General features: G+C 41.6%; 2 protein-coding genes and 1 long non-coding RNA gene across 5 annotated transcripts in view; 2 read left to right on the top strand and 1 right to left on the bottom strand.

Moving 5' to 3' along the window:
- Nucleotides 1-4,845, top strand: part of HACL1 (2-hydroxyacyl-CoA lyase 1) — an 18,777-nt gene extending 13,932 nt beyond the window's left edge. Inside the window, exons 11-17 of the mRNA XM_035318040.1 lie at nt 327-410; nt 660-761; nt 1,363-1,517; nt 2,896-3,054; nt 3,357-3,464; nt 4,088-4,274; nt 4,633-4,845. Coding sequence (XP_035173931.1) covers nt 327-410; nt 660-761; nt 1,363-1,517; nt 2,896-3,054; nt 3,357-3,464; nt 4,088-4,274; nt 4,633-4,665 — 828 coding nt within the window. The 3' untranslated portion in view covers nt 4,666-4,845. The remainder of the gene's footprint in view (nt 1-326; nt 411-659; nt 762-1,362; nt 1,518-2,895; nt 3,055-3,356; nt 3,465-4,087; nt 4,275-4,632) is intronic.
- Nucleotides 4,846-7,084: 2,239 nt separating this feature from the next.
- Nucleotides 7,085-16,483, bottom strand: LOC118162090. The gene is made up of 3 exons (XR_004748285.1): nt 16,358-16,483; nt 8,196-8,352; nt 7,085-7,195 (listed from the first exon to the last, which is right to left on the bottom strand). It is a non-coding gene; the product is annotated as an uncharacterized LOC118162090 (long non-coding RNA).
- COLQ (collagen like tail subunit of asymmetric acetylcholinesterase) overlaps nt 16,154-25,576 on the top strand; it is a 40,430-nt gene continuing 31,007 nt past the window's right edge. The window contains exon 1 of one of the 3 annotated variants that reach the window (XM_035318042.1): nt 16,154-16,427. In XM_035318042.1, coding sequence (XP_035173933.1) covers nt 16,322-16,427 — 106 coding nt within the window. In that variant the 5' untranslated portion in view covers nt 16,154-16,321. The remainder of the gene's footprint in view (nt 16,428-25,576) is intronic. The other 2 variants (XM_035318041.1, XM_035318043.1) reach the window with 2 other exon arrangements.

The raw sequence follows: 25,576 nt of genomic DNA, 5'->3' as shown, positions 1-25,576 counted from the left end.
ATTTTTTTTTTTTTTTTTTTTTTTAAAAAAAAAAAACTAGTTTTCTTTTTTACTTTTGAAATCAATATTTCTTCTGTTTCTTTTATCTAAAAAAAATGCAAGAATACTTTTTAATCTCATTTAGAGTCACTTTTTTCACTGTCAAGAGTTAATTTCACTTTGAATAAAGCATTTCCTGATGTCATTTCAGTAAAAGGCAGGGGAATTTATTTGTACAGCCAAAACAATGTATAAAGACAGTCAGATAATGTTCCTCACTTGAACTGGAAAAAAAAAATCCCTATAATATCTCTGAGTTAACAGGGGTCTTTCTTTTTGAAATGCAGATTGATATTTGTGCAGAAGAGCTGGGGAATAATGTGAGACCAGCTGCAGTTTTACTAGGTGACATAAATGCCGTGACTAAGCAGGTAATGTAATGTCAGGTGTTCTCCTTTTTTTTGACCTTAATTTCTTCTGATTTATATAGTTACCAGTTTAAAACAAAAAAACAAAAACAAGGAAAGGCATGTTTCCCGCAACGTATCCAAGCTATGCATCCCAAGTTAAATGTTAAAGATCTTGGTTTGTGCAGGGATCCTTCTTGATAACATTCTTGATGCTTGTGGTATTTTTATATGTACTGAAAGACATTTGCAACATTTCAAATGTTGTTCCAGCTTTTAGAAGAATTCAGCAAAAGACCATTGAAATATCCTTCTAATTCAGAGTGGTGGAAGAAACTGAGAGAGAAAATAAAGAACAATGAGGAAAGATCAAAGGTATGGTTATATTAAAGAAATCAGGAGTTTTCTTGCCTGTTACTGATACTGATAAGATACTGATACATAATTTTGTCACTGCTCTACATTCAAACTTCTCAGTTAATTTGGACATTAATGTCCAAAGCAAGGCTGGTGGAAACAATCTCTATTAACTGTAAGTAGCTTCTCAAGCCAAAATACCACAGACAGTTAACGTATGCTTAACTTTATACAACTCTTACTCTGCAAGTTCAGGTGCTTTTTTCCAAGGTGGGATTTAAACTAGATCAATTGTAGCAGTTCAGCCTTTTGAACTTCCTCCTACCATAGAGATGGCAACTCATTTAGAGTTATCAACAGTGAAACCTGTGTGTGGAAAAAATCATGTGTCACTCAGGTTAAACTGGGTTTAATAGGTTGCTGTTAATGACGGGCCAGCCAAGGGAGCAGGTTGCTGACCAGAATGCTCCTCTGATAAATGTTGTCACCAGAATAAAGCACAAGTGACCTTGAAATATAGCATGGAATGCCAAATAGTTCATCCCTACCTAGCATAGTACCATAGTATTATGTACGTATCTCAATTCTGCACCTTACTCTATATTTTGTTATTTTTAAGGTATTAGCATTACAGAAATCCCTGCCTATGAATTACTACACAGTCTTTCATCACATCAGAGAACTGATACCCAAGGACAGCATTTTAGTAAGTGAGGGAGCCAACACCATGGACATCGGACGAACTATGCTTCCTAATTATTATCCCCGTCAAAGGTGTGGTATTTTCTTAGTTGTGCTCATGCAACAGACTAGGTTTTTATATAAATGTTTTCATTTAACTGAGAAATATGATGGTCCAGAATTTTCATAATTCTTTTTAAAGTCGCTAAACAAAATAAACATATGTTGGGTAAAGGGAAGTTATCCACTCATATACTGATGCCTGTCAGAGATTTCAAATTCCCTGTGACCTGTGTGCTCTGCAGCAGAGGGAAGATAGTTTCTCACTCTCTTTTGTGGAAAGTGAGTGAGGAGCGTCATACTAAATTCTCCAGTGTAGATGCTTATTTCTGTGCCCAAAGGGTATGGTAAATACTGATTTAAAATAAGAATAGTAGTATGGAATCTCATGTTAAAAAGAATTCATGCAAAACAAGTTTTTCTTTGAAACACAACACTTAAAGAACAGGGAATACTTACGAAGAACAAGCTTGTTTTGAAAATTGAATTATATATCGAACACACTTTCATGCAAACCTGTGTACCTAAAATGCAGGCACTGAAATTCAGAAATGTGCATGTGTATTTATTAAAGCTGTACCACACAGAATGATTATAGGTAAGAATTAAGTGTCGTTTCTTGAAGATGGGGGTGAAAAGTTCTCCCTGGGTGAGATGAACCTTCTGATCTGACTGGGAAGCTTAAAGCCTTTTCATGAAAGTAACATGTCCTAGATGAACCTAAATACTTCTTTGTAAACAAAACAAAACCCCAAAGGTTCCAGTAAAGTTGGGGGAAGGGTTTGCATTTTTTCTCCTTTTTAAAATAAGGGCTCAGTATGAACCCAGTAAATTGGGTTCATATTGAATTGCGCATGTCTGAAAGCAAATAGGAGAAGTTAACCCTAGAGTAATCTAGTTCTTCGTGTACTTTTGTTTCCATTATGTGCTTCTGACTGAAATGATCTAACTTAATTACAGATTGCAATTTGATTTCAAAAGTTGAACAGAAGACTAAAGTTTGAACCGCATTATTTAACTGATGGCTTTCAGACTTCTAGTTACATTTTCAAAGAATTAAATACAGAGAGATTTCATGTAGTCTGCCTATCTCTAGAGTAATTGAATGTTTTTGAAATACTGTTACTATGCAAGCTAAAAGCATATAAGAATAGTCTTTCTTTATTGTAATACCACTAGTGTATGAGAGTTCTCAATTTTAATTAGTTCTAGGATGTTTGTCTCAAATAATTCTCAGTCTTATTTGATGTTTAAATTAATAATCCATACATCTGGTATCCAAACAAACTAATCGTTTATGAAACGATATTGGAATAGTATATGAGTAATTATTAAAATTAAAGATAAATTGTGGATTAACTGAAAAGTTTACGTGAACTTAGAGATAGTAATTCTATGTTCTCACCTTTAGGCTTGATGCAGGTACTTTTGGAACAATGGGAGTTGGACTGGGTTTTGCCATAGCAGCTGCACTGGTAGCTAAGGACCGAACACCTGAAAAGCGAGTCATCTGCATAGAAGGAGATAGTGCTTTTGGATTTTCTGGGATGGAAGTGGAAACAATTTGCAGGTAACTGGTTTTTGCTCAAAAAAAACTGGTTTTTGCTCTTCATATGCTGCCTGGATCAATTGAACTAGAAGGCCAAGAACACTGCTGTTATAGGATACACTTCAGTTAAGACACATGAAAACAAGCCAGACAATATCCGTAGTCATTTTTGACTATGTGTTGTTACCAGTGACAAGTAGGTCATGTTTCAGGTGAAAGTGATTTTTTTAATTCTTCATTTTATCTATAATGAAAAGTAACACTTTCAACACCTTGCAGAAAGGTACAGATATTTCAAAGATCTCCCAAATATCTCTCTGTAGATACAACTTGCCAATCCTGATTATTGTGGTAAACAACAACGGGATTTACACTGGTTTGAATGCGGATAACTGGAAAGAGATGTTACAATATGGAGATCCTGCTACATGGTGAGCATCTTCAGTGTCTTGTTAATTAAGGAAGAAATGACCAAAATAGTCATTCTGTTCACTTTTAATGCTTTATAATTCAGATTGAAATTTTTCATGAAGTGAACATAAGTCCTAGAGTTAGTTTGTGTAAAAAATAAATAAATAAATAAATAAATAAATAAAACTAGTTATCAAAGGCGAGGAATCAACCTAATTACAGACTATTGTTTATGCAACTGTCTAGCAGAGAAATGACACTCCGTTAGTCATCTCAGGTTCCAGTAGCAGCTCAGGCCCAGCAGGATATAGAGTTCATAGTGGGATGACCTCCAAAATGACAATGGTCTTCCAAACTACCCAAGGCCTGTGTTGTAAGTATACGCTGGGCTTCTGTTTCTGGAGCTGAGATCCCTGTGCCCTGAACTAGTAGGCTACAAGCCTACTCAAGAGTTTCTCCAGATGAAAACGTGACTCTAAGCATAGCTTAAGTGGTATAGGAAACAGTTCCTCCAGCCCAGAAGAATTCATCAGTCCAGAACAATAATAATCGTGTACTTTAGAATTGCTGTGCTGAAGTAATTAAATTGGTCAACCTGGCGATTCTTCCCTGCTATTTCTCAGAGTTTTCTGTTTCACTGCAGTGTACCTCCAGTTTCTCTCCTGCCAAATTCACACTATGAGGAAATTATGTCTGCGTTTGGTGGTAAAGGATATTTTGTTAAAACACCAGAAGAATTGCAGAAAGCTCTGAAAGCAAGTGTGACTGACAAGCAAACACCTTCTCTTATAAATGTAATGATTGATCCACAGTCTGACAGGAAGAAACAGGTATTTATGTGTTTGCCTTTCTTAAGTAGTCAGAAACTGCAGAGAAGGCAGATGGCTGAAAGGCTTCTCGAAGATTCTCTTTGGAGTTGGGAGATGGCAGAATCAGTGCCTTTGCACTGCATTGTCTTCTTTCCTTGTTTTTTTCTTCGTTGGCTCTTACTGATGCCTAGAGTCTTTAATGACTCTTCCCAGGCATGACAGTTGTTTCTTCCCATTCCTGACAAAATGAGACAAAACGCTTTTCTGAGCAGTCTTTATTTATGTCTTGTAGATTCCATCTGGTAGTACATATTTGTATCATGATCCTCTTACTGTCTGCCCATTCTGATAAGTATTTTATTCTCTTTTTGGCTTCCAGGAATTTCCCTGGCTTACTCGATCAAACTTGTAAAAGAAGATGAAGTTAATTGTGGTGCAAAGCGATGCATTAAGGAAAACTAAATTGGTTTCCTGAAGTGAAACCAGTACAATTCTTTTACATAAACAGTGGAATGATGGGATTTAAAAAAAAAAAAAAAAAAAGATATTAAAGTAATCTTTAAGTGCTGAAATTAGGTAACTGTACAATGAACAAGACATGTTTTAATGCATACTAGGCTTTCTAAGCTGATTGCACAGAATCACTGATGATAAAACTGTGTAATTTTTCTTTTACTCATATCCACCAAGATTTGTGAATTAATATCTAAATTATCATAGCTCTGGAAGAAGGGAATAAGGTGATGGTTTTTACTGTTAGAAACACCAAAGTGTGCAATTACAGTAGCTTCATTTTTAACTGACCATCATGCTACTTGTTTGAGACCTGATCTTGTAATGAGCAAAATGAAGTATCTTATTATGAAAGTGCTCATTGGCCTTGTTGTGCACTGAAGCCCACAGGGGAGATGGTTGCTTCATAATTTTACATGATGCTTTTTCAGCTTCTACTCCAGGTAGAAGTAGTGTATCAAAAACGTGAGCCTACTCAAGGACTGAGTTTGTCTGTTGCACTTGGGTTTTGATGGCCTGTTAACTGGGGCTTCTGCTGCTTGCAGGAAAAACAAAAATAAACAAACAAACAACAACAACAACAAAAAACACTAAAATTTTGTTTGTTCTTTGCAAAAGCACTATCATCCCTGTAGGCAGAAAATGGGACTGAACTTATTAATGAGCTTTCCAGGATTCACAGGCTGTATATCCTTATAAGCATTTAAAAATAAGAAAAGAAAATGAATGTTAACTGGAGCTTAATGCTTAGTTTGGCTGGATTCACAAAGTAACTGCCCTGTGCCTGTTCAATTGTGCAACAAAGGCTCTTCCATACACTGTACTGACTGTATAGAAACTTAGTGTCCAGCTCCCACTGACTGTGATACAGAGCTGAGATTTTACAGAGTGGAGACTGGCCTACTTGAGTCTCTATCTACTGTGTTTTCACCTTGCATCTGACAATCTGACTTAGAGCTTGAACTTTAAAAGTAGCTCTTTCTCTCTGCTACAGTTAGATTTGCTGCAAAAAACTTAGCTTGTTCTTACACTTCAGTCTGGGTCTGGCAGGAGGTTGTGGGTTACTGTGAGGCAGAGTATTAGCTCTACGCACTTCTACCTGACGTGAGCGAGTACTGCAGACTACTGGAGATAACACTACCTGCTGTGTGTTTGGCAATAACCACGTGGCATGTGAAAACTCAGGTGTAGGACTGCTGAGATGGCAAAGTTGCTGTGTTCGTGGGGTCTCTTGTAGGGAGCGTGGAACGACATTGGATCTTGGCACAGATTTTGTTTCATTCTTCCTTATAACTTTCCACAAACTGATTTAAATATGTTAATTGATGTTAATGTGTTTAACTGATTAAACACACTGCACTATGATAATGTAAAATGTTCATAAGAGATAATGTTGGGACTGACCAGAGGGGAGATCATTTGTCCTGGAGAAGCAAATGCAGAAATACTTGTTTTATATTTAAAAATTAATAAAAATTATTTTCATGGTGTTTCTCCTTAGCAAGAGTACTTGAATTATATTAACATTTTGTGTCAGCTGTAGGAAATCAGTTTAACTTGGATTGTAGAAAACTTGATGATTAACCACAATAATATGCGTAGTTCATTTTAATAAGTCAAGGCAGCTGCAAAATATAAAGTAGAGAATTTGAAACTGTGGAGAGGTGATAACATAATTGATAACATTAGTTGGGATGCCACTGAGCTTTTGAGAAGCTCAGAAAAGAATTAGCACTGCATTTCTGATAGCTTTAAACTAGACTAATGTCGTGATATAATAGAAACTCTCAGGTTGTAGTAATTATAAAGGGTTTGAGTGTTTTTTCAGAAGGACAAACATAGTTTCTGTTTATAGAAAGGAAAAGGAAATTTTGTCAAGGAAGGTGAAATTCATGCTATTTTGTTTATATAGCTTACCTGCTTTATACTATGTCTTACACCATGGAGTTGCCTCTAAGGGGGGTGTTAGGTGGCTGAAACTGTATGAAAGCCAATAATTTTTTCAGAGTTGAGACAGGAAGAAAATATCTCTGAAGTGTCCCTGTTTTATTAAAAGGAGCAAGAGCGACAAATCTCATAGGTCTAGGGGGTGCTGGCCCGTATGGCTTTACCCAATGTGAAATTTTTCTTCAAGGCTAGAGCACAGAATTAAAGGAACTGAATAATCACAAGGCACCAAACTCAAGAGGAATAAAATGCCAGGGCATCAGCTGAGGAAGAGGTACTGAGTGTAATGTACTCTGTTGAAGTTGTGTTCAAATAAGGCACGGTTCTGAGTCTTTTTTCAGGTAAATAAAAAGTATTTGAAGTTTTGGTATACCTGTTACGGGTGACCTCCATCAATCACTAGTTTAGTTTCCATTAAAGCTTTTCTTACAGCAACCTGCTCAGGTTGGGAAACTCAGCAGTTCAGGCCAGCGGCAATTGTCCTGCACAAAGAGAAGACACAGGCATGCACAAAAGGGGCCTGTCACAAACCCATGACCAACAAGCGGAATAAGAAAAGCATAAGAAAAGCACGTAGAGAAGTGTGCTTGTCACCCTGCTACTTAGTGATGTTCTGAGACCAGACCAGATATCAGAGGTGATCACTGTAACAACATAGAGGCAATGTAACTTCTGATTTATTTACTTATAACTGGATACCGTAATGAGCAAGAAACAGCTATTCTGAAGGGGACATTTGCTGTTTCTTTTGGTGATTTGATTGAAACCAGATGGACGAGGTTTAAAGAGGCCCTCAGTAAAGCAGACCCTTCAAGCTAATTATGGCACATGCTAATATAAATGAAAATGATTTCAGTGTCTGTTCTTTCCAGGAATCTCTAGGCTGCCTGAAATAGTGCAGAAATAAGTAAGAGAAATTAATAGAATGACAATTTGCTTGCTTCAGTTAATGCTCCGTAGAATTTTTGGTTTTCATTGGTGTTTACAGGACAGAGAGAAAACATAAGGAAATACACCACTGAATATGTTACATAGAATGGTTAATTCCAGACTTTTTTGACTTAGCTTCAGCAGTCTGAGCAATTGTATAATATCCTGGATAAAACTCTAAGTTGGATGCAACGAAGTTGGATGCTTTTAAGACTGAGCTTGAGTTGCTGTGTTTTGGAGTTGACAGAATGCATTAGGTGTCGATCTAGGGTTGTATAAATGACCATGAACATACGAAAGTCAGCAACTTAGAACATCTTTGCACAGAGCTGATGGGAGATTTGCCTGTATTCTCTAGTGTTGGCAATGCTACCAAAAGAGGAAATAGTGGAAGACCCAAGCTGAGCCTTTTTACACCTGAAATGTACACAGCAACATCAGTCTGTGTGCCTCTTGCTTCCAGAAAGCAATCACTGCATTCCTGGGCATGGTTTCTGTGCAATGACTGACTGTAGCTGTTGCAGCATGAAAAAGCATAACCTGCAACCCTACCTAGGAGCTGAATTGTCAGGCGCAGAGGCCCTTCTGCTCGCTGTGTGGTGGCTGCAACAGGTTTGTGTACTTCCACACCACCCTGCATCCGCAGTGACAACGTGCCCTCAGGCACGCGCCCAAGCTAGAGCTCCGCGGTGTCTGGATAAAAGTCTCTCTCTGATGAAATCAACACATTAGAAGAAGAAAAAAAAAAGTTGGCACTCTTAAAGAGCGCATGAAGAACTTGTCATCTGTATCCTTGACGCTGTCATTAAGATAACGTGCACGTATGGCAGTTTATAGACCTTGGCCCTGGGAAGTGCTGATATCAAAACCCGTGGAGTTGAAGGCATGCCTCGAGTTGCAGGCAATGCATCCTTGTTACAGCGAGGTGGCACGGCTGGGTTAGACGGGCCACAAACCTGCTCATTGCAAAGACTGGGATAACATTCAAGTGCTCAGAAAAGCAGTAAAAATCCTCTTAGGAAAAATGAACATTTCAACCCTACCAGGTATTTTATACCACCACAAATAGGTAGCTCACCCTCGGCCTCATTCTAGGTAGTTGAAAGCCGTGAGACCTTGATTACTGAGCTTAGTGTTAGAGCTCAAAGTTTTCATCCCCGTGTGCCAAGTTGCCACTTGGCAAGGATGTCTTTAATACAAATGAGTGAACCTTCAAAAGTAGGACTTTAAAATGGAAATGCTAGCACAGCCATAATTATAGTTCCTTAATTCTGCAAAGGGAGCTTGGAAAATGCATTTGTCTGGTTTAATTAGGCTCAGCTGCATCCTGTGTTTAGGAGACGACAACTCTGGTGTACCAAAATGACTGTGCAATGTGCAGTGCCCAACCGTCTTGTGTGCTGCCACAATAAGAGTACTGCCTGGGCTTCGAAATTTAAAGCACTGTAAAAAGGCAAAGCCTCTCTACCTGACCCAGCAGCCTTTGAAATCTGCCATCACCTTACAGAAACACAGCAGGTTTAAAGTGGGGGTGTGCGCTGCCTGACAAGTGCAGTTCCAGAGCAGTCTCGTTTATTCTGCACAGGAGTTCTGCTTGCCATAGTGTCATGGCCAGCACTTGAGGCCATCCATTCGCTTTTTATCTTCAAAAAAAAAAAAAAAGCCAAGCATATTGGGAAACATGCTTCTAATTCTTCCTAGGGTTCTACTGAGATCCATTTCTTTGTAACTGCTCAGTTTTAAGATGTTAGTTTTTTGGTCAAGACTTTCAATAAAGCAGTGAGTTTTATTCTCTACCACTGAGCAGAGCCCCACGCACGCTCACCAGATCTACTGCTGGTTTGGCGTTCTGCAGGGCACAGGATCCCTCAGTGTTTAGTGTCCAGAGGAATCTGTGAAAGGAGAGGAACACCACCCATCAGAAAATTAGGCATCGGTATTTTAAAAATAATATATTGGGGTTTTTTGCTTGTTTGTTTGTTTGTTTGTTTGTTTGTTTGTTTGTTTTCAGGCCCTAATGTGGGAAGGCACCCAGGCACATGCTTGATTTCAGGAGCAGCTTCATTGACTTCACTTGGATGCCTGAGGTTACAGTCATTATCAAATCTTTTCCTGAATGGGGGTGCTCTGGCCACTCACCTAGTAGGGATCCTCTGCAGAAAGCTGCAGTGCCAATGTTGAGGGGTGTTTTCCAAGGTGTATGCCCTGGTGTTCAGCTCTGTTTGCTTACATCTTCGTGGTGCAGTACAGATAGCAGGTGCAGGTGCTGCACTGCCCACATCCACGTAGCACTCTGCCATGGAGAGTCTGGAGACCAGAGTGACCATTAAAGTAAGAATATTCACAGAGGAAAAAAGAAAATTGTGCTTTGTGGTGTTTAATTGATTGGGCTTCTTGGCAGGGTGGATGATAAATCACTCAAGTAGGAGTCATGAGAGCCAATTACTGCCAGATCCTCTTCTGTTCTATGCCTCCAGCAGCACTGCAGTGATACAAGTACAGGCAGCAACTCCTGCAGACCTTCACTAATAGAAGTAAAAAACAGCAAATAGACAACCCAAAATAAAATAAGATGAAAAATTACACTGAAAACTATTTCAATTTCCTCTAGATGCATGCGTGATGAGTGCATCACATCTAAGAAGCATCGAGTATTGAGTTTGTCCCGCATGGTGGTCTGCTCCTGTGCAGCAGATAAAGCACAAAGAGAACACGCTGGACATGCTACACAGGCACCAAATAACCATCTAGTAGCTCCCGTTCTGCATCTCCATGGGATTTCTGACTGTATGCTCCTTTACAGCAAACACTTGCATTGTAGATATGCACAGGCTTTCTGCAAAAACAAAAGCTGCTTTATGGATGTACGCATTTCTGCCTCGAACGGCCCCGCTGTTGTACAGAATTTTATACAACCCCACAGCAAATGCTAAATGAGTTGCAATTTGAAAAACAAGGTCTAAAAGAGCAATGTTATAAAGGTCAGCAGCTGAATTATTGTTTAGAAGTTGTTTTGTTTTGTTCTGCCTTCCAACATTAGAAGGCCACAGTGTAGTTCTTCTGATAGCTTTGATGGAAGTCACTTGGCATTATCCCATAATGTTTAATCATGTTCATAACTCTTCTATGCTGTAGCTTGTTCCGTTATCAATCAATGGGAGGAAAAAAAAAAAAAGGCATGAAAAAGCATGCATGGGAATTAATCATGGAAGAAAAAAAGTGAAAGATTGAGCCTTTGAAACAGGTCTAAAGGTACAAAGTTAGAGTTTGGATCTGAGAACTAAAAATGTGGTGAGAGTTGGGCTGCTCTGAAGACAAATAATCTCTGAAAGGTGTAAAAATAAGTGAAATTCTCTAACTAGTTTTGTATCTCTGCAAGTGGAGATACATGGAGAAGTGGAGGACAGAAGGCCACTGCTTACTGTGCGATGTATAAAACATCTATTAAGTGACGAATTTGCCAAAAGGGTTGTTGTGGGAAGTTGCTAGGCATCAACGTGCTGCCCTTAGGATGTGCTCATCCATCTGAAGACTTCCTAGCACCGTCTTGCATTTGGCTGGCCAGCTGCACAGTGACCTGGTACCCTCCTGGGTGACCAGCACAAGAGACGCTGTGAAGTCAGAACTTTCCCACATGGCTGAATTTACTTCATTGCTCAGTCTGTGGGTCTGGTCCTATATGGACTTTAGAATTAAATAAATCTAAACTCATCAGCAAGGAAATGACAAAGCCATTCTCTGTTTTCCAGCATTTACAGTTTTCATTTTCACTTCAGCAGTTGCCTCTGTTCTTGTAGATAATAATGTCTTCCAAAGTAATGCTAGCTATGTTGTCCAAGTACTAAATCTAAATGTTAGGCATGAATGATGCAAGTGTGTGAACTTGACCAGATATTTTTATTGTGAAAACCAATCATTGCTAAATAACTAACAAGTTTTGCAAGGACGACATAATTATAAAAAATCTTCTCTATCTCCCACACTAATTGAATGAGCAGAATTCTTCTGTACTACTTTGCAGACAGCCTCTGTTATTGAATTATTGCATTAACACTGGGTTGCTGTTTTACCTTTGGCCCACTCAGCAGAAGAGCATCCAGCCTTTTGAACTAGAAAATCTCAATTATCCTTATCCTTTTAATTAGAACTGTGTTCATACTGGACCCTGAGATTGATGATATTTTATCTGAACTACATTCATTTTCCTTTGGTTTGCTGATGAAGGATCTGCCAACAGAAAATGGATAGGACTGAGAAAAAAGCATTTTTTTTAACAAATATTCATTAATTCTTGCATAGGAAAGATAGGCCCATAAAGTATGTTTGTATGGTAGGAATGATCAGCAGAGTCTTCCATCCACTTCTAAGGTCATCTTTGTGGTGAAGAGATCAAGCAACAGCAGGCAAACCCATAAACTGTTCAGGCTTTTTTTTTTTTTTTTTTTTTTTTTTTTTCCCCTCAATGTGTAACTTCTGCTAGTTGGTTTTTGATATTTTATTAGCTGTTACAGTATCTATTCAAACTAGGATTTTTAAAACTGTAGTTGATTGCTTGTAATAACACTGTGGTATTCTTTATTTTTGAGCATTAGATGTCAGATGACATTGTGGTTTCTGGAGTTCACATTGTAGAAAGATTTTTAAAGTCAAGTCCTTCAGACTTTGTTCTCACTTTCTGTCATGGTGATATCTTCTGAGACTTGGAAACTGCAGAGTGTCAATACTTTACTGTGTTTCTTTCTTAAGCTATTGGCATCCGAAATAAAAATACCTCTGAAACCACTGTATTTCCATTCAGTATGTAGCACTGCTGGTATTAGAGTACCAGTTCTAGGTGAGACACGAGTAAGAATCATGCAGTATAAAATTCCTTTGTTTTTAGCAGCTGCACAATTTCAGAGCAAAATAAAATAAATAAATAAGTGTTTATTCCCATATTTTTATAGGTTATTGGCGGCTGCAGAATTAAGTCATTTTTATGTGGATTTTCACACCACCACCCATAACAGCTGCAGTGAATATAGAAGGAAGAAAATAATCCAGGTTTGTTATTAATTACTATTTATAAGATAGAAACAAGGACTTATGTTCTCAGAGCATTGGCCTTAACTATCTGATGCTGCTCTCTCTGAAGGGAGCAGAAGCTTTCCATCATTGACTTTGTGGGCCCATGGGAATAGCTGGGGAAATGAACTGCTTGGCTGAACAAGTTCACAGCTGATCAATAGCTCAGGGGACTGGAAAGCACGTCTGTCGAGTTTCTCACACCATGTAAGACTCACTCTGCTACGTGACACTTCCCCTCCTCGGGATCATCTCCATCACGTGAGCCAATGCCACAGAGGTCAGGGACAAGCCCTGCAGCCAGGTGTGCATCCTTGTCATCTGGCATGGAGCGCCACTTAGCACTGAGTGTCAGTCGTGTACACGGTCACTTGACTAAGTCAAAAGCAAAAAGCCCACAGCTATTGTCCATTTTATTTCCATGGGACTTCATTCCTCTCCCACTGAAACCATCAGCAACCTTGCCAGCACTGTTCAAATAAAAATCTGAGCATCTCCTTTGATGTTTTCCTCAGCACAGTGTGTGCCTACAGAGCTTTCCTTTGCATTGGCTGAGAGCTTTCAAGTCAAGCAGGCTCAGACTTTGGAGTGGTGGGGATGTCAAGTCAAAAGGGAGGGGAATGTTGACAAAACATCCATGTTTAACCAGGGTTTTCCACAGGGAAAAAGGTGGACCAACAGTTTCTACTGAAAAATTGACTGCAAACTGTATTGGGTTTACATAGTAAGGTTTTGGTAGTAGGGGAGCTACAGGGGGGACCTCTGTGAGCAGAGCCCAGCAGCTGCCCCATGCCAGATCAGAGCCAGCTCCAGCTGGCTCCAAAAGGGACCTGCTGCTGGCCTGAGCCAAGCCATGAGCAACGCTGGTTGGGCCTCTGGGAGAGGCAGATTGAACAGAAAGAAGAACTGCTGCACAACAGTGGCTGGGAGAGAGGGGTGAGAAGCAGCCCTGCAGCTCCCAGGGTCAGTGCAGCAGGAGGGCAGGAGGAGCTCCAGGCAGGCAGCAGCAGTTCCCCTGTGGGTTGTGGAGAGGCCCCTGGTGGAGCAGGCTGTCCCCCTGCAGCCCATGGGTCCCACACGGAGCAGATCTCCACGCTGCAGCCCGTGGAGGAGCCCCCGGTGGAGCAGGTGGATGCGGCCTGGAGGAGGCTGAGGCCCATGGAGAGCCCCCGCAGGAACAGGCCCCAGGCCAGAACTGCAGCCCGTGGAGAGGAGCCCACACAGGAGCAGGGGTTCTGGGGTGAGCTGCCACCTGCCCGTGGGGGACCCGTGCTGGAGCAGTTTGCTCCTGGGGGATGGGCCCCGTGGTACAGAGCCGTGCTGGAGCAGTTCCTGAAGAGCTGCTGCTTGTGGGCAGCCCCCGCAGGCTCAGTTCGGGAAGGACGGCATCTCATGGGAGGGAGCCCACGGGGAGCAGGGGCAGAGAGGGACCGTGAGGGATGGTGGAGATAAGTGTTGGGGACTGACCGCAGCCCCATTTCCCATTCCCTTGCACCATTCAGTGGGAGGAGGTGGAAAACAGTGGATGGAGGGAAGGTTTTAGTTTGCTTTTATTTTCTCACTGCTCTAATCTATTCAGGAATAAAATACATTAATTTCCATATACTGAGTCTGTTTTGCCCTTGATGACAATTGCTGAGCCATCTCCCTGTCCTTACCTCAACACTTGAGCCTTTTTCATTGTATTTTCTCATCCTTTTCCTTTGAGGAGGGAGAGTGAGAGAGCAGTTGTGGTAGAGTTCAGCAGGGTAAAACTACCACACAAAGCTAACTATATTTCCTAGGAACCTAGAATCAGCCCTGGCTTTTTGTATCCCTCCTGACCACCTCCAGTAAAGCACTTGCCCTTGCAAGGAAGAGGCATATTCCTTGTTCCTACCTCATTTTTAGCAGTTACAAGAATGGATGTGGTTTGTGATAGAATTCCTTGCATTATTCTTCAAGTACAATGTTATTACCCGATCTTGCATTTCTGTTGTATTCTGGAGAAACAAGAATTCAAGTTGATAACAGGGTGGTGGAGGTGGGGAAAAATATGGGTGATCTTGGTTCTTTGCAGTATTATTGGATTCATTAATTTCTTTTTCAAACAGAATGTATTTTGTACTGCAAATTTCTACCAAGTTTTCAATTGCTACAAGAGTATAGGAGGATTTCAGGAGGATTTGAAATTATTCGGCCATTGCTTTCACTAAGAATTGGTCAAAAATTTTCAGAGGTGAATCTTGATAAAATCATGACATTTAAACTTCTGAGGAGTTTTTCCAGTGTTCATGCAGGCTTCTAGGGTGGGGATTGTCCACTGCTTATCCTTATAATCAGGCAACTTGTCATTTGTCTTATATACTTAGGGCTTGTCATGATAAATGCTACAGGGACTATTAAAAGGCAAGACAGTTTAACTAGAATTGTGCAGATACATCGCTTTGCCCTTTAGTAGTGTGCAGTAAGAGTTATCACCCGAGGGAATACATCACTGTCCCTGTCAGTAAGTAATTTTTCTCAAGTGAACACAAAAAATCAATTCTGTAATTAATCCAAAAGATTCCCCTGTTTATCTCAGGAGACAAATAAGCAGTGTGCAACGAACATCTCCATCTGGGAGGGCACGAATAATGATGGTTTTCACACCAATGAGTACCTCTGCTTTTAATGGAAACAGCTGTCAGATCCCAAGCGGAAAGGGAACATGTGAAGAACCCTTCTCATGACAGAAACTTATTGCCAGTTGGAACAAAGCACAGAAACACCACTCTTTTGTGCAGGTAACAAAGGCACACACTGCTTTTCAGAAGCAAGAGGTTTGTTTTCCTCCCACGGCGCTGTGTGTTGCACCGGTTGCCACCACCCCCAGAGCCGACTGCGTTTCAGTCACCTCCTAATGGCACACTTTATTGTTTCTTCCACCTGTTGCACCCTGTCACTAAACTCTTTGCAGTCACACAGCGTCTGATCAACTACTAGTGATGCTTTCGTTTTCTCTTAAATGCTAAATAATGATCTGGTCCGTGGCTGTGGAGCCTCGGTGGCATCCCTCAGCTGAAGACGTACAGTGTAAGCATATGCAAACACCCCCAGTTATAAACAGATGTTAGGTCACTGCTCATCTCTCTCATTAAGGCAATTAGTGACCTGTAGAAGATGATCAATCAGGGGTTTTATTCATCTCGACATTGGTGTCTGGTTTCCTGTACTGAGGGATGCTGTTTATAGTCCAGTTTCTAATCTCTCCCTTTCCTGCTCATTATTATTATCAACCAAAGTGCCTTTTTGCTTCTGTTACCAAAACAGAATCCCCCCCGCCACCGTTTTAAGCAGCTAACATCCACAATGGGGGCAACTGATCCAGCACAGGAGTTAAATATAACCGTGCCTAGTGTAAGGAGAAGATTTAATGGGAAATGGTTGGCATTCTTTCTTCCTAAAGGCACGGCAAGAGAGCGAGCGGTCGAGAGCCGTACACACACACGCAGACACACAGACACACACGCATCCCGCAGCGAGCGAGGAAGGAGGAAGCGAGCAGGCAAGACAGACAGAGGCAGAGTAGAGAGTGAGCAAGCCCCAAAGCAGAGCTGCGCCTCCAGGCTGCAGTTGCCCAGGGCGCAGGCAGCATGTTTGCCCTCAGCCTTGTTGCCTGGGGATTTTACCTTCAGCTTGTCTCCTGCTTTGCTTTCTCTCAGACTTCGTACGTTGACAATGCCTTCTCAGTTTCCTCAGGTAAATCGCGTTAAGTCTTGTTACTTTGCCTTGTCTGGACCTCTCCTCTGCACGCTGGTTCTTGCACTTTTCCAGTGACTGGGAGCACAGGAGGAAGAAATACTTCACTTTGCAGATCTGGGTGAAGGAATTTTGCATTGCAGAGCTGCTCTGCCACAGGCTGGGACATTTTCATTGCTTCGTGGCTTTTGCTTTTTGCTTTATTATTTCTCTTTTTTAAACCCCTCCCTTCCCATCCCTGTGAGAAATAATAGACAAGAGCCTCAGCTATGCTAAAATACTGTTGTTTTTTGTTGTTGTTGTTGTTCGTTTCTTTTTTTTTTTTTTTTTTTTTTTTTTTTTCTAGTGGTTTGGTGTTGTGCTAATTCATGCCGCCCAATTAGTATATTACTTGCATGTCTGCATGTTTCTTTCTATTTTGGATGAGCTTAGGTAGATTACAGCAAGGGAAAGAAAATGAATCTCAATGTATATCTGCTTCTATAAATAAAGCCCTGACCTCAATGAGTGCTGCTGGAGCCCGACTGGATGTTAGCAGAATAAACATCATCTGGCTCTGGCTATGACACTAACAAATACTCAGATGACTTTCATAGCAAACAAGAGTCCACTGCATGGAAAATCCCTGCTAGGCAAAGGCAAAACAAATTAGTTGTCAGCTGAGCCAGGGCACTGGAAATCCCACTTAATAGGTTTTAGTTTGGTCAGCAAGACTCTCCTTTACCCATGTTCTGTGCAAAGGAAGGGGAAAGTTGATGAGAACTCTGACTCCATCTTCTCCTGGAGGAACTCTCACCATTTTATGGCAGATTACTTCTAACCAAAAGATGCTTCTGACTACAATCCTGGATTCCTTCAGTGTCAAATTTGGGATGGTTCAGGTGAGATGTGTAGGTTGAGGTCATCTTCAGGTCCTCCCTGTGTTTCTGACATGAAGACAGTGTCCCAAAGGGTGCACATTTTAAGACTACATCAGCTCAGCATGGAATTACGTAATTCCATGGAATTACATAATTCCATTCCAAAAATGACAATACATCAGATTAGACATGGAATTAAAGACACACAGTCTTCTCTCCCTCTCATGTCTCTGGTGTGACCACAGAGCCAGATGATTCACATTTGAGGCATTTAAGAGAGAACAGCAATCAGAAGGGTAGCCTGTGCAAGGTGATGGATTCCTGGACTCAGTAACAGAATGATTTCACCTATGCTTTTTTTTTTTTTTTTAATTATTATTATTATTATTATTTTAATCTTTTGAAATGTGCAGAACTACCACACTGTAAGTCACTTGTGGTGGTTTGAACAGTCCATTCATTTAAGAATATTCTTATTCAAATAATAAGTTTCTGAGGTCCAAAGAGTAGTGCAGATACCCTTTGTGGAAAAACCCTATGACATTTAATAAAGCAGCCATTAGAATTCTGCAGTCATTTCAGACAGCTTTTAAGATAACATCTAAAGAAGCCTAATGGTTGAAGAAATACATCCTTTGGAAAACAATTTAATCCATTCTTTTTTTTCTGAGAAGTAATACATGTTTTTCTGCTAAGTTCTTTGGGATGCTAAAAAGCAATTCCATTTGTTATCATTTCTGTTCAGCTGGGTGTCCTTTTTCCATGAGGTTGATATTAGTTAATGCTGAGGTACAGAAACATCAAAACTTATTTTTTCTGATATGTTCCCAATTGCCTTGCAATAGTATGTAAGTTATTAGACCTCAAAATTGTTTTGAAGAGGTTTACATTGCCTTGAATCTAGTAGAATCCTGCCAGACAAACCCTAAATTCACTTTTCCATTACTTACATGGCCAGGCCTAAGCAGTGATTTTCTCCTATGGAGCACACTTGTGTGTCTAGAGAAGACATTTAAATTGCTATCATCTTAAAAAAATCATGGTTCAGGAAATAATCCCTTCTTCCTCTGTGGAAGAATTTTCCACCTAAATGTCGTGCCATACAACAAATGTTTATGCCTTCAGCTCTTGATGCTGGCTGTGGCCAGGCTCTGCTCTTTGCAGCAGACCAGATCCCACGGCGCAGCCCCCAGGTCTGCCAGGGGCAGAGGCTACAGCTGGCCCCGTCCCCACCAGCTGTTTTGTCTGTGGGCTTAAGGCTCTACCACAAACATGTTGTAAATTTCTACTTGCTAATACGTGTCAGAATAACGTCTAGTGGATAATTCAATTGTCATGCCGCAGCCACAGGGCTGGATTAGGAGCTGTATTTTGGTGAACTGTTACATACCTGAGCGCCAATTATTTATATATAATCAGGGCAAGGAATTCTCTATTTGGTATGAAAAATCATGCAATGAAAAAGAAAACTCCTTTAGTGCTTTGATTGCATCTGCAGTTGACGAAACACCGCCTGAGGAAAGAGCAAAGTTCTCCGTTTTCCAGTAGAAATCTCACAGTGTGTGCAGAAGGTGAATTAATTCCATTTAAATTCTGTTATTTTAATGGTTTCTCAGATGTTCTGCGACTGTCATCTGAGTTAATTATTTGTATCTGGCACCAGGATGTAATTTCACATTTAAAGAATGAATTTTGGCACTGTGCTTGCAATCTCTGAAAGTAATCACATTTAACAGCAACTATGTTCTTCAGTGACCGCTTGCCTTTCCTACAACTGGAGGAATACATATGGCTGTTTCTCAGATATGCCTGAAACCCTCTGTGCTAAAAGTACTTTTATTTCTGTTCTCACACATCTTTCTATAGCAATACGTTACAGATAAAAATGCTCACAGGTCACAAGGCCGTAACTATAAAGGAGAGGTAAACAACTCACTGGGGGGAAAAGTGTTTGTAGAATAAATGGGGGAAGAATAATAATCTGGATTATTTTCTGTTTTGCTGCCAACTCCGCATTGTAGTCCCATCAGCCTCAAGCAACAGCGCATCACTTTTCCTGGAAGTATTCTGAATGTCATGTCAACACCAAACAGTGATTCTTCTGGTGCTGAAGCATCATTTCTGCAGGAAATGCTTTGGGATTAGCATTACAACATGCTCAAGCACGTGGCTGCAGCTCCATGTGGCAGCAGAGCCCCCCAGGAGTGGATAACTCAACTCTCCTTGAGGCAAGGGGGGTTCCTTCCAGGGTAACCTGTCGTGTCCCTTCCCTAAGACACTGTGTTTACAACGTCTTTCGTTATCATTTTTCAGAGCTCTGCTCTGCTGAGGTTCCTGCACTGCAACCAGGACATCCGAGTGCCTCCACTGTCGCAGTCACATAACGAAAGCTAGGTGTGAATTTTATTCTCCCTTTTAGCAGGGCTAAGCGGACCTTGTAAGAACCAGGCTGAAGGAAGCCATCTTCCAAATTCAGGTGGCAGAAAGACTCTCTTCCTTTCCCTCTCCTACTCATCCAGGTTGAAGTTTTCTGGGGCTTTACAGGGAGGGGGGAAAGTACTTCAGAAACCACCAGGAGCTGGAGAAGAGCAGGATCTTGATGCTTCTTCTGACCAGAACTTCCTTTAATGCATCACACAAACCTATCACTTGATAGATTTTTCTCCTGTGGTCAATATTCATACACAGCCCTGTGAAAAGAGTATGGCTGATAAATTTAAAGGACTGAAATGGGGCTGCAACAGCTGAGTTACTGGCAGTATTCCTCATGCTTTCTCTGCCTTTTTCCTGTTACACTTGCTTTCCCAAAGAAAGGGAGCTCCCCAATTCACTGGGCACGGCCTCTTTGAATCTGCATTACTGAATGAATAGATATGCAGATTGGCAAAGGAAATTAATTGACTGTAATGTAAATGAAAGGAAGGGGTTTGGTTGTATGCTGGTTAGGGTGAGTATCATGAACTTGCATTTGCTCAAGGAGATGCAGATGTCCAGGTCAAAGGACCAAGTGTTCTCCGTGTTCCTCTGTTCCCCCCTGATTTAATATGAAGATCAGCTCTGTTGGCTTCAAGTGGTGAGCTGGTGGGCATCCTGAAATACAGAACCTGGACTCCTGAAGTAGAGCAGGACGGGACAAGCTGGTGGCCAGTTCTGATTTTTTATTTATTTATTTATTTATTTATTTCCTGGGACAGGCTTTGTGTTATAAGTAAGGCAGGTGTCTAGCTTCAGGCTGTGGAAGCTCCTCCGGAGATGCCACCCAAGCCTTGTTTGTGGTGAACAAGTTCTCCTGCCGCCAGGGATGGAGGTGGGTGCAGGAGCCAGCACAGCATTGGACACGCTGCTGATTTTTACTGTGATCAGACTGGGTGGTGGAGGCTTAAATTCTATCACAGCCAAGCAAGCTGCTTCAAAATCAGGTTGTTTTAGTGAGAGGAACTCCACAGACAGGCAATGCAAAGTGCTGTGAAATGATCTTATTCCCTGTGTGCTCATAGAAAGGTAGTGCTTGCAGGCTTCTGCTCCCATTGCAGACAGTTTATTTCAATATTAGCAAACCCCTGCAGTGGGAACAGTCTGTGACTTTGCATTTTAGCCTCCCTGTCTTTCAAAGCCCATTTTGTATCAGATACAGAGGCTGCCTGTGGCTGGACTGTTGGCAGGGCAGCACCAGCAGCAAGTAACAGCAGCTACAGCTGCTGAAGGGAAGCTGTCAGCCCTAGTTACATTTACAGAGAAATACCATCTGTGTTTGTCCAGGAGGAAGTTTGTGGTCAGGATAGGCCATGCACCCCTCCAGGCTTTAACTCTTGGTGTTAGGATAGCGTGTGGTTGCCAAATGAGACAGCCTGGGAACCTTAAGGGGTGGGACACTTGCACAAAGAAAGTAAATTTATAAGGTAATGGTTAAAATGGGAGGGGTGTTGAATGTGTTATGGATTCGGGATTAAATGGAATTTTTAGCATGGGAGGCTTTACTGACCTATTCCATGCTGCAGCTTCATAAGTAAAAGGAAAATGGGAAAGCCCTTCAGTTGCAGGGGGAATTCTTTGGGGGAGATCAGAAATAGGAGAGAGGGGAAAAATCCCACAGTAATTCACAGAAACCAGCCTGAGTGTTGTGTTTCTTCCCCTCTCATCTCCAAGGAATCATCTCTTTACTGGAAAGGACATTAGGGGAATGCTCTTTGTATGCAGGAAAATGTAACTGTGAAAGGGGATTTGGGATGAGAAGATGGACATAGGAGGAATGTAGAAGAGGACTGGTAGGTTGGGGGAAAAGAGAAAAGCAGTTGATAGGCATTTTCTTCCAGCATGTCTGCATAAATGCATGCGTCTGGGCAGGCACATAAGTGAAGGGAGATGCCTTGCCTGGAGAAGGCAGGGCTGCAGTTTCAGTTTTCTTCTGCCCAGGAAGAAGTGTAAATGGACTTTTTTAGCTTCTAAAACCTGCAAATTTATAGCCTTGTACAATACCAAGTCAATACAGATCTATTTCTTTGTGAAAGGCCAGAGAGTAAAGTCAGCTGGGCTGTGAGTCTGTTGCCACAAGGGAGTCACACAGAATTAATTTAGTCCCTGGTATCAAAGTCTCTGGCAGGAATTTGAAGGCATTTAGCTGGTGCCTTCCAGAGCATACAGCAACACCCACATTCTCAGATGGGTTGTCTGGGCCTGACTGAGCACGTGGTGGACCAACATCAAAGTCAACTGCACTTCTGAGCCATGCCAGCCCTGACAGATTGTGATCTTGCAGTTGGAGAGGGATGGCTTTAGTGTCTCTGCTCTGGTACTACTCATCTCACAGATAAAGTGGAGAGGACTGTGTGGCAGTGAACTGCACGCAGGAGTCTTTTGGGGCTGACAGAGCAGCCACCTTGCATTAAGCTTTAGGGTTTCAGGCTCTTCTAGGGGTGGCAGTAAGCTCTTAGGCTTTAATACTCAACATATTCATAGCATCATTCTGGTGTGACAAGAAAAGGAGTGATATAATCTGGTTTATAAAATGACTGGGATGAGGTACTGTGATTTACAGGACTGAAACCCTCATTGAGGTTTTGTAATTGAGTCATCCATGGCTTTGGGACTGCTGTTTAACTTCTCTGTGCCACAGTTCCTCATGACTGGAAGGGGAGCACACATTGCTGTCAGCATCACTGAGCAGTGTCTAGAGCCCTGGACCTCTGCAAATAGAAGCCAACAGAAGCAAAACTGTACATAATAGCCTTGCAGTGGTTACTGGGATTTATAAACCACAGGTTTGTTTTAGAAACCCATTTTATAACCCACTGAAGTGTTCCACCTTGCAGATTTTATTGGGACTTTTATATTCTTGTGACACTGGAGCACAGGGCCAACCCAAGCAAATATTCCTCTCTCCTTCTGTGCTAACCTCAGAAGTTTTCTTCTGTAATCCTCTGAGGGAGCAGCATATAACCTTCAGGCACACGCATTGCCCTCACAGAAGCACATATGCACACATGAAACACCTGAAATATGTGCTTATGGGGAATAAAATGCCTTTTCTGAGGAAATCTCACATGCTCCTTTGCCTTCCTGAGCCTTGTGTCTCCTGGCACAGGCCTGCTCCAGCAGGGCTGTGAGGGGCTCTGCTAGGGCCAGCTGCAGGGGGACACAAGCCAAGGGGATGCGCTGGGAGATGCTGGGGCCTGTGAGCTCACTATCTGTGCTGTTGGCAAGGTTTCTTGAACACCAGCTCATTTTAAACACCTTCATTTATTTACTTATTCGGACAGCTTCTGACTGCGCCAGCTGGTGAAGCATGCATAACTTCTGCCACAACTGGTAGCCACTTCGGGGATTAGAAATAGGGTTTCTGGCACAGAGTATTTTCATATTTCTATCAGTAATTCTTGGCTGAAAATAAGCTTGAAAGCTTTTGGCTGGAGCTTTTCATTTTCCACAAAAAGGATGGGGAAAAATCTTCATCCTGTGGCTCCCATGGGATCTGCCTGGGTCACTGCTTTCCCCAGCCCGGGCACTGGGACATAAGCTGTAGGAGTTGCTGTATTTCCTGGCTGTATTTATATCACCTGGTACATAGGAGATGGTATATTCAGGTCATAAGGTCTAAACTGATAAGGACATGGAGAGATGCAGCCTGGTCGCGAACCTGACGGCCTGATCCAGCTCCAGGCGTGAGCTATACCCCAGCTCAACCTGCCCACCCTCATCCATTCCTCCTGGTGCTGCCCTCTCCCCTGGGACTTTGGCACCTTTCACAAGCTCTTAAACTTTCCTAATTTGTGAGGGAAGATGTGCCTTAGCCACCTCATGATAGACACACAGGATAACACCTGATGGCCACTGCCCGTGGCGAGCTGCTGTCCTTGCCAGGAGGGCAAGAGGAGCCTGAATGAACGACAACAAAGCAGATGAAAGTCTCAGTTTCAGCCGGACAAGCCCACATTCATTAACTAACCCATCTGCCCAGCTTGTTTATTATTAATTCTGACGGCTGTCCAAGTGGGAGAAGCACCTGTGATGGGGTGTCAGCGATCGGAGGTCTCCATCTAGCAGGCTCTGCCAGTCAGAATCTGGGCAGGCCACCAGCACGGCTGTCGGGGTGACGCGGCTTTGGAAAGCAGCTCGGTGTCCAGTCAGGGCTTGCTGGGGGAGTGTGGTTGCAAATAGGAAGGGAAACACATGTTGCACATCTTTTTCATGTCATGCCCTTTTCTCCTGCCAGCATCATCGATCCAGCTAGCCTACACCTTTTTGATTTTAGTCATTTCATGGCTTGCATACAGTTTTTGCAATGAAATCCTGCAAATCTAACTTGGACCCACTTCCCTCTGGTACCTCCACTGCAGCTAGGAGGGTTCACAGTGCTGAAAGTCAGGTCTAGGATCAGCCCTAGGATGGCTTGAAGACTTCGTCCAAGCTCTGCTCCAGGGCACTCTGCCTGGGCAAAGGCTTCTCTCTGGCTCTGCATTGGACCATCTCAGATCACAGTTTTTGGCTTCCAGATAACACCAGAAGCAAGCAGTCTACAAGAACAAAATGAAACAATGCAAAGCCTATCTAAAATATGTTATGTCTTGAAGCAACCCTTTTACTCACAGATTGATAAAGTCACTTTCATGAATGTAATCTGGACCATAAAAAATAATTTGAGTTTGAAAATAGTAAAGATTTTCTATTTTAAAGCTGAATAGTTTAACTTTTATGCTCTCTGGAAACAACTGCCACTTAGATAAGACCTATATGGAGTTTTTCATTTTGCCTTCCTTCTCTTAACAAATACTGTCTTTGATATGGAAGATGTTGAAAGAGCAGTTTACACACAAGAAGTGTAAGTGAGCTCACTGGACATTAGGGTCTTCACATTTCACAGAAAACTATGACAGTCCTATTCTTGGGCTGAGATTTTTTTCACTGATGGGGACTAGAGTGTTATGAAGCTGTGTTTAGCAATCCAAGCTAACGTGAGCCTAATGATATATATTGCATTTGCTGACAGCGTGTGAAATGCACTGTTTATTGGAAGATATTATAATATTATAATATTCATACCTACGATCTGTCACTCTCATTTTGTGCTTCCTCTTCTGTTGTATCCACCTGTCATACCTGAGCATGGAGGGTCCTTGGGTCTAGGATCAGACATTTCTTAAAAATTTGCTTTACAAATCCACCTTCCAGAGCAGGGCCATGGCTGATGATGGAGCCCCTGAAATACGAACTACATACATCATTATATAACTGGTATCTAGTCCATATAGTAGTAATAATAATTGCATGCTTTTTGAATAGTTTTTGCATATGAGATCAGTACATGCTGTCACTGTTTATACCAGCAAACCTAAACTGATCTTCAACCTAACGGGCGGGTATAGTAAAATTAAAATAAGACTATAAAGACTGCAACCAATGACTATTTTGCTCCCAACTTTGTTAGCTGTAGTGGTTTTCACAATAGAAAATCTTCCAAAGAATTTCAGACTTTGCTTCCATAAAAGGAAAATGCCAGTATTTTATAACCCAGGACTTGAATTTGCTCATGAGGGCATGAAGATTTTATGATTCTATGATCTGTATTTAATCTTATTTTTGCCAAATATTTAAAGAACAATATTTTAATTGTTTTATTTTATTAAGTAGAAGTACAACTGCAGCAATGCAAAACTTTCTCTGCAGTGGCTATTAGTGACTGAATTCAAGCCAATACAGAGTTTATCTCTACATGTTTCTGTATGTTGTTGTTTGTGTGAACTGGAGATATGAGAACTCAAACCTTTGCTGCTTTTTAAAGGGCATTGGCATTGT

This window comes from Oxyura jamaicensis, chromosome 2, assembly GCF_011077185.1.
Source record: "Oxyura jamaicensis isolate SHBP4307 breed ruddy duck chromosome 2, BPBGC_Ojam_1.0, whole genome shotgun sequence".
NCBI classification, from domain to species: domain Eukaryota; kingdom Metazoa; phylum Chordata; class Aves; order Anseriformes; family Anatidae; genus Oxyura; species Oxyura jamaicensis.
This window is presented reverse-complemented; position numbering and strand designations above follow the sequence as displayed.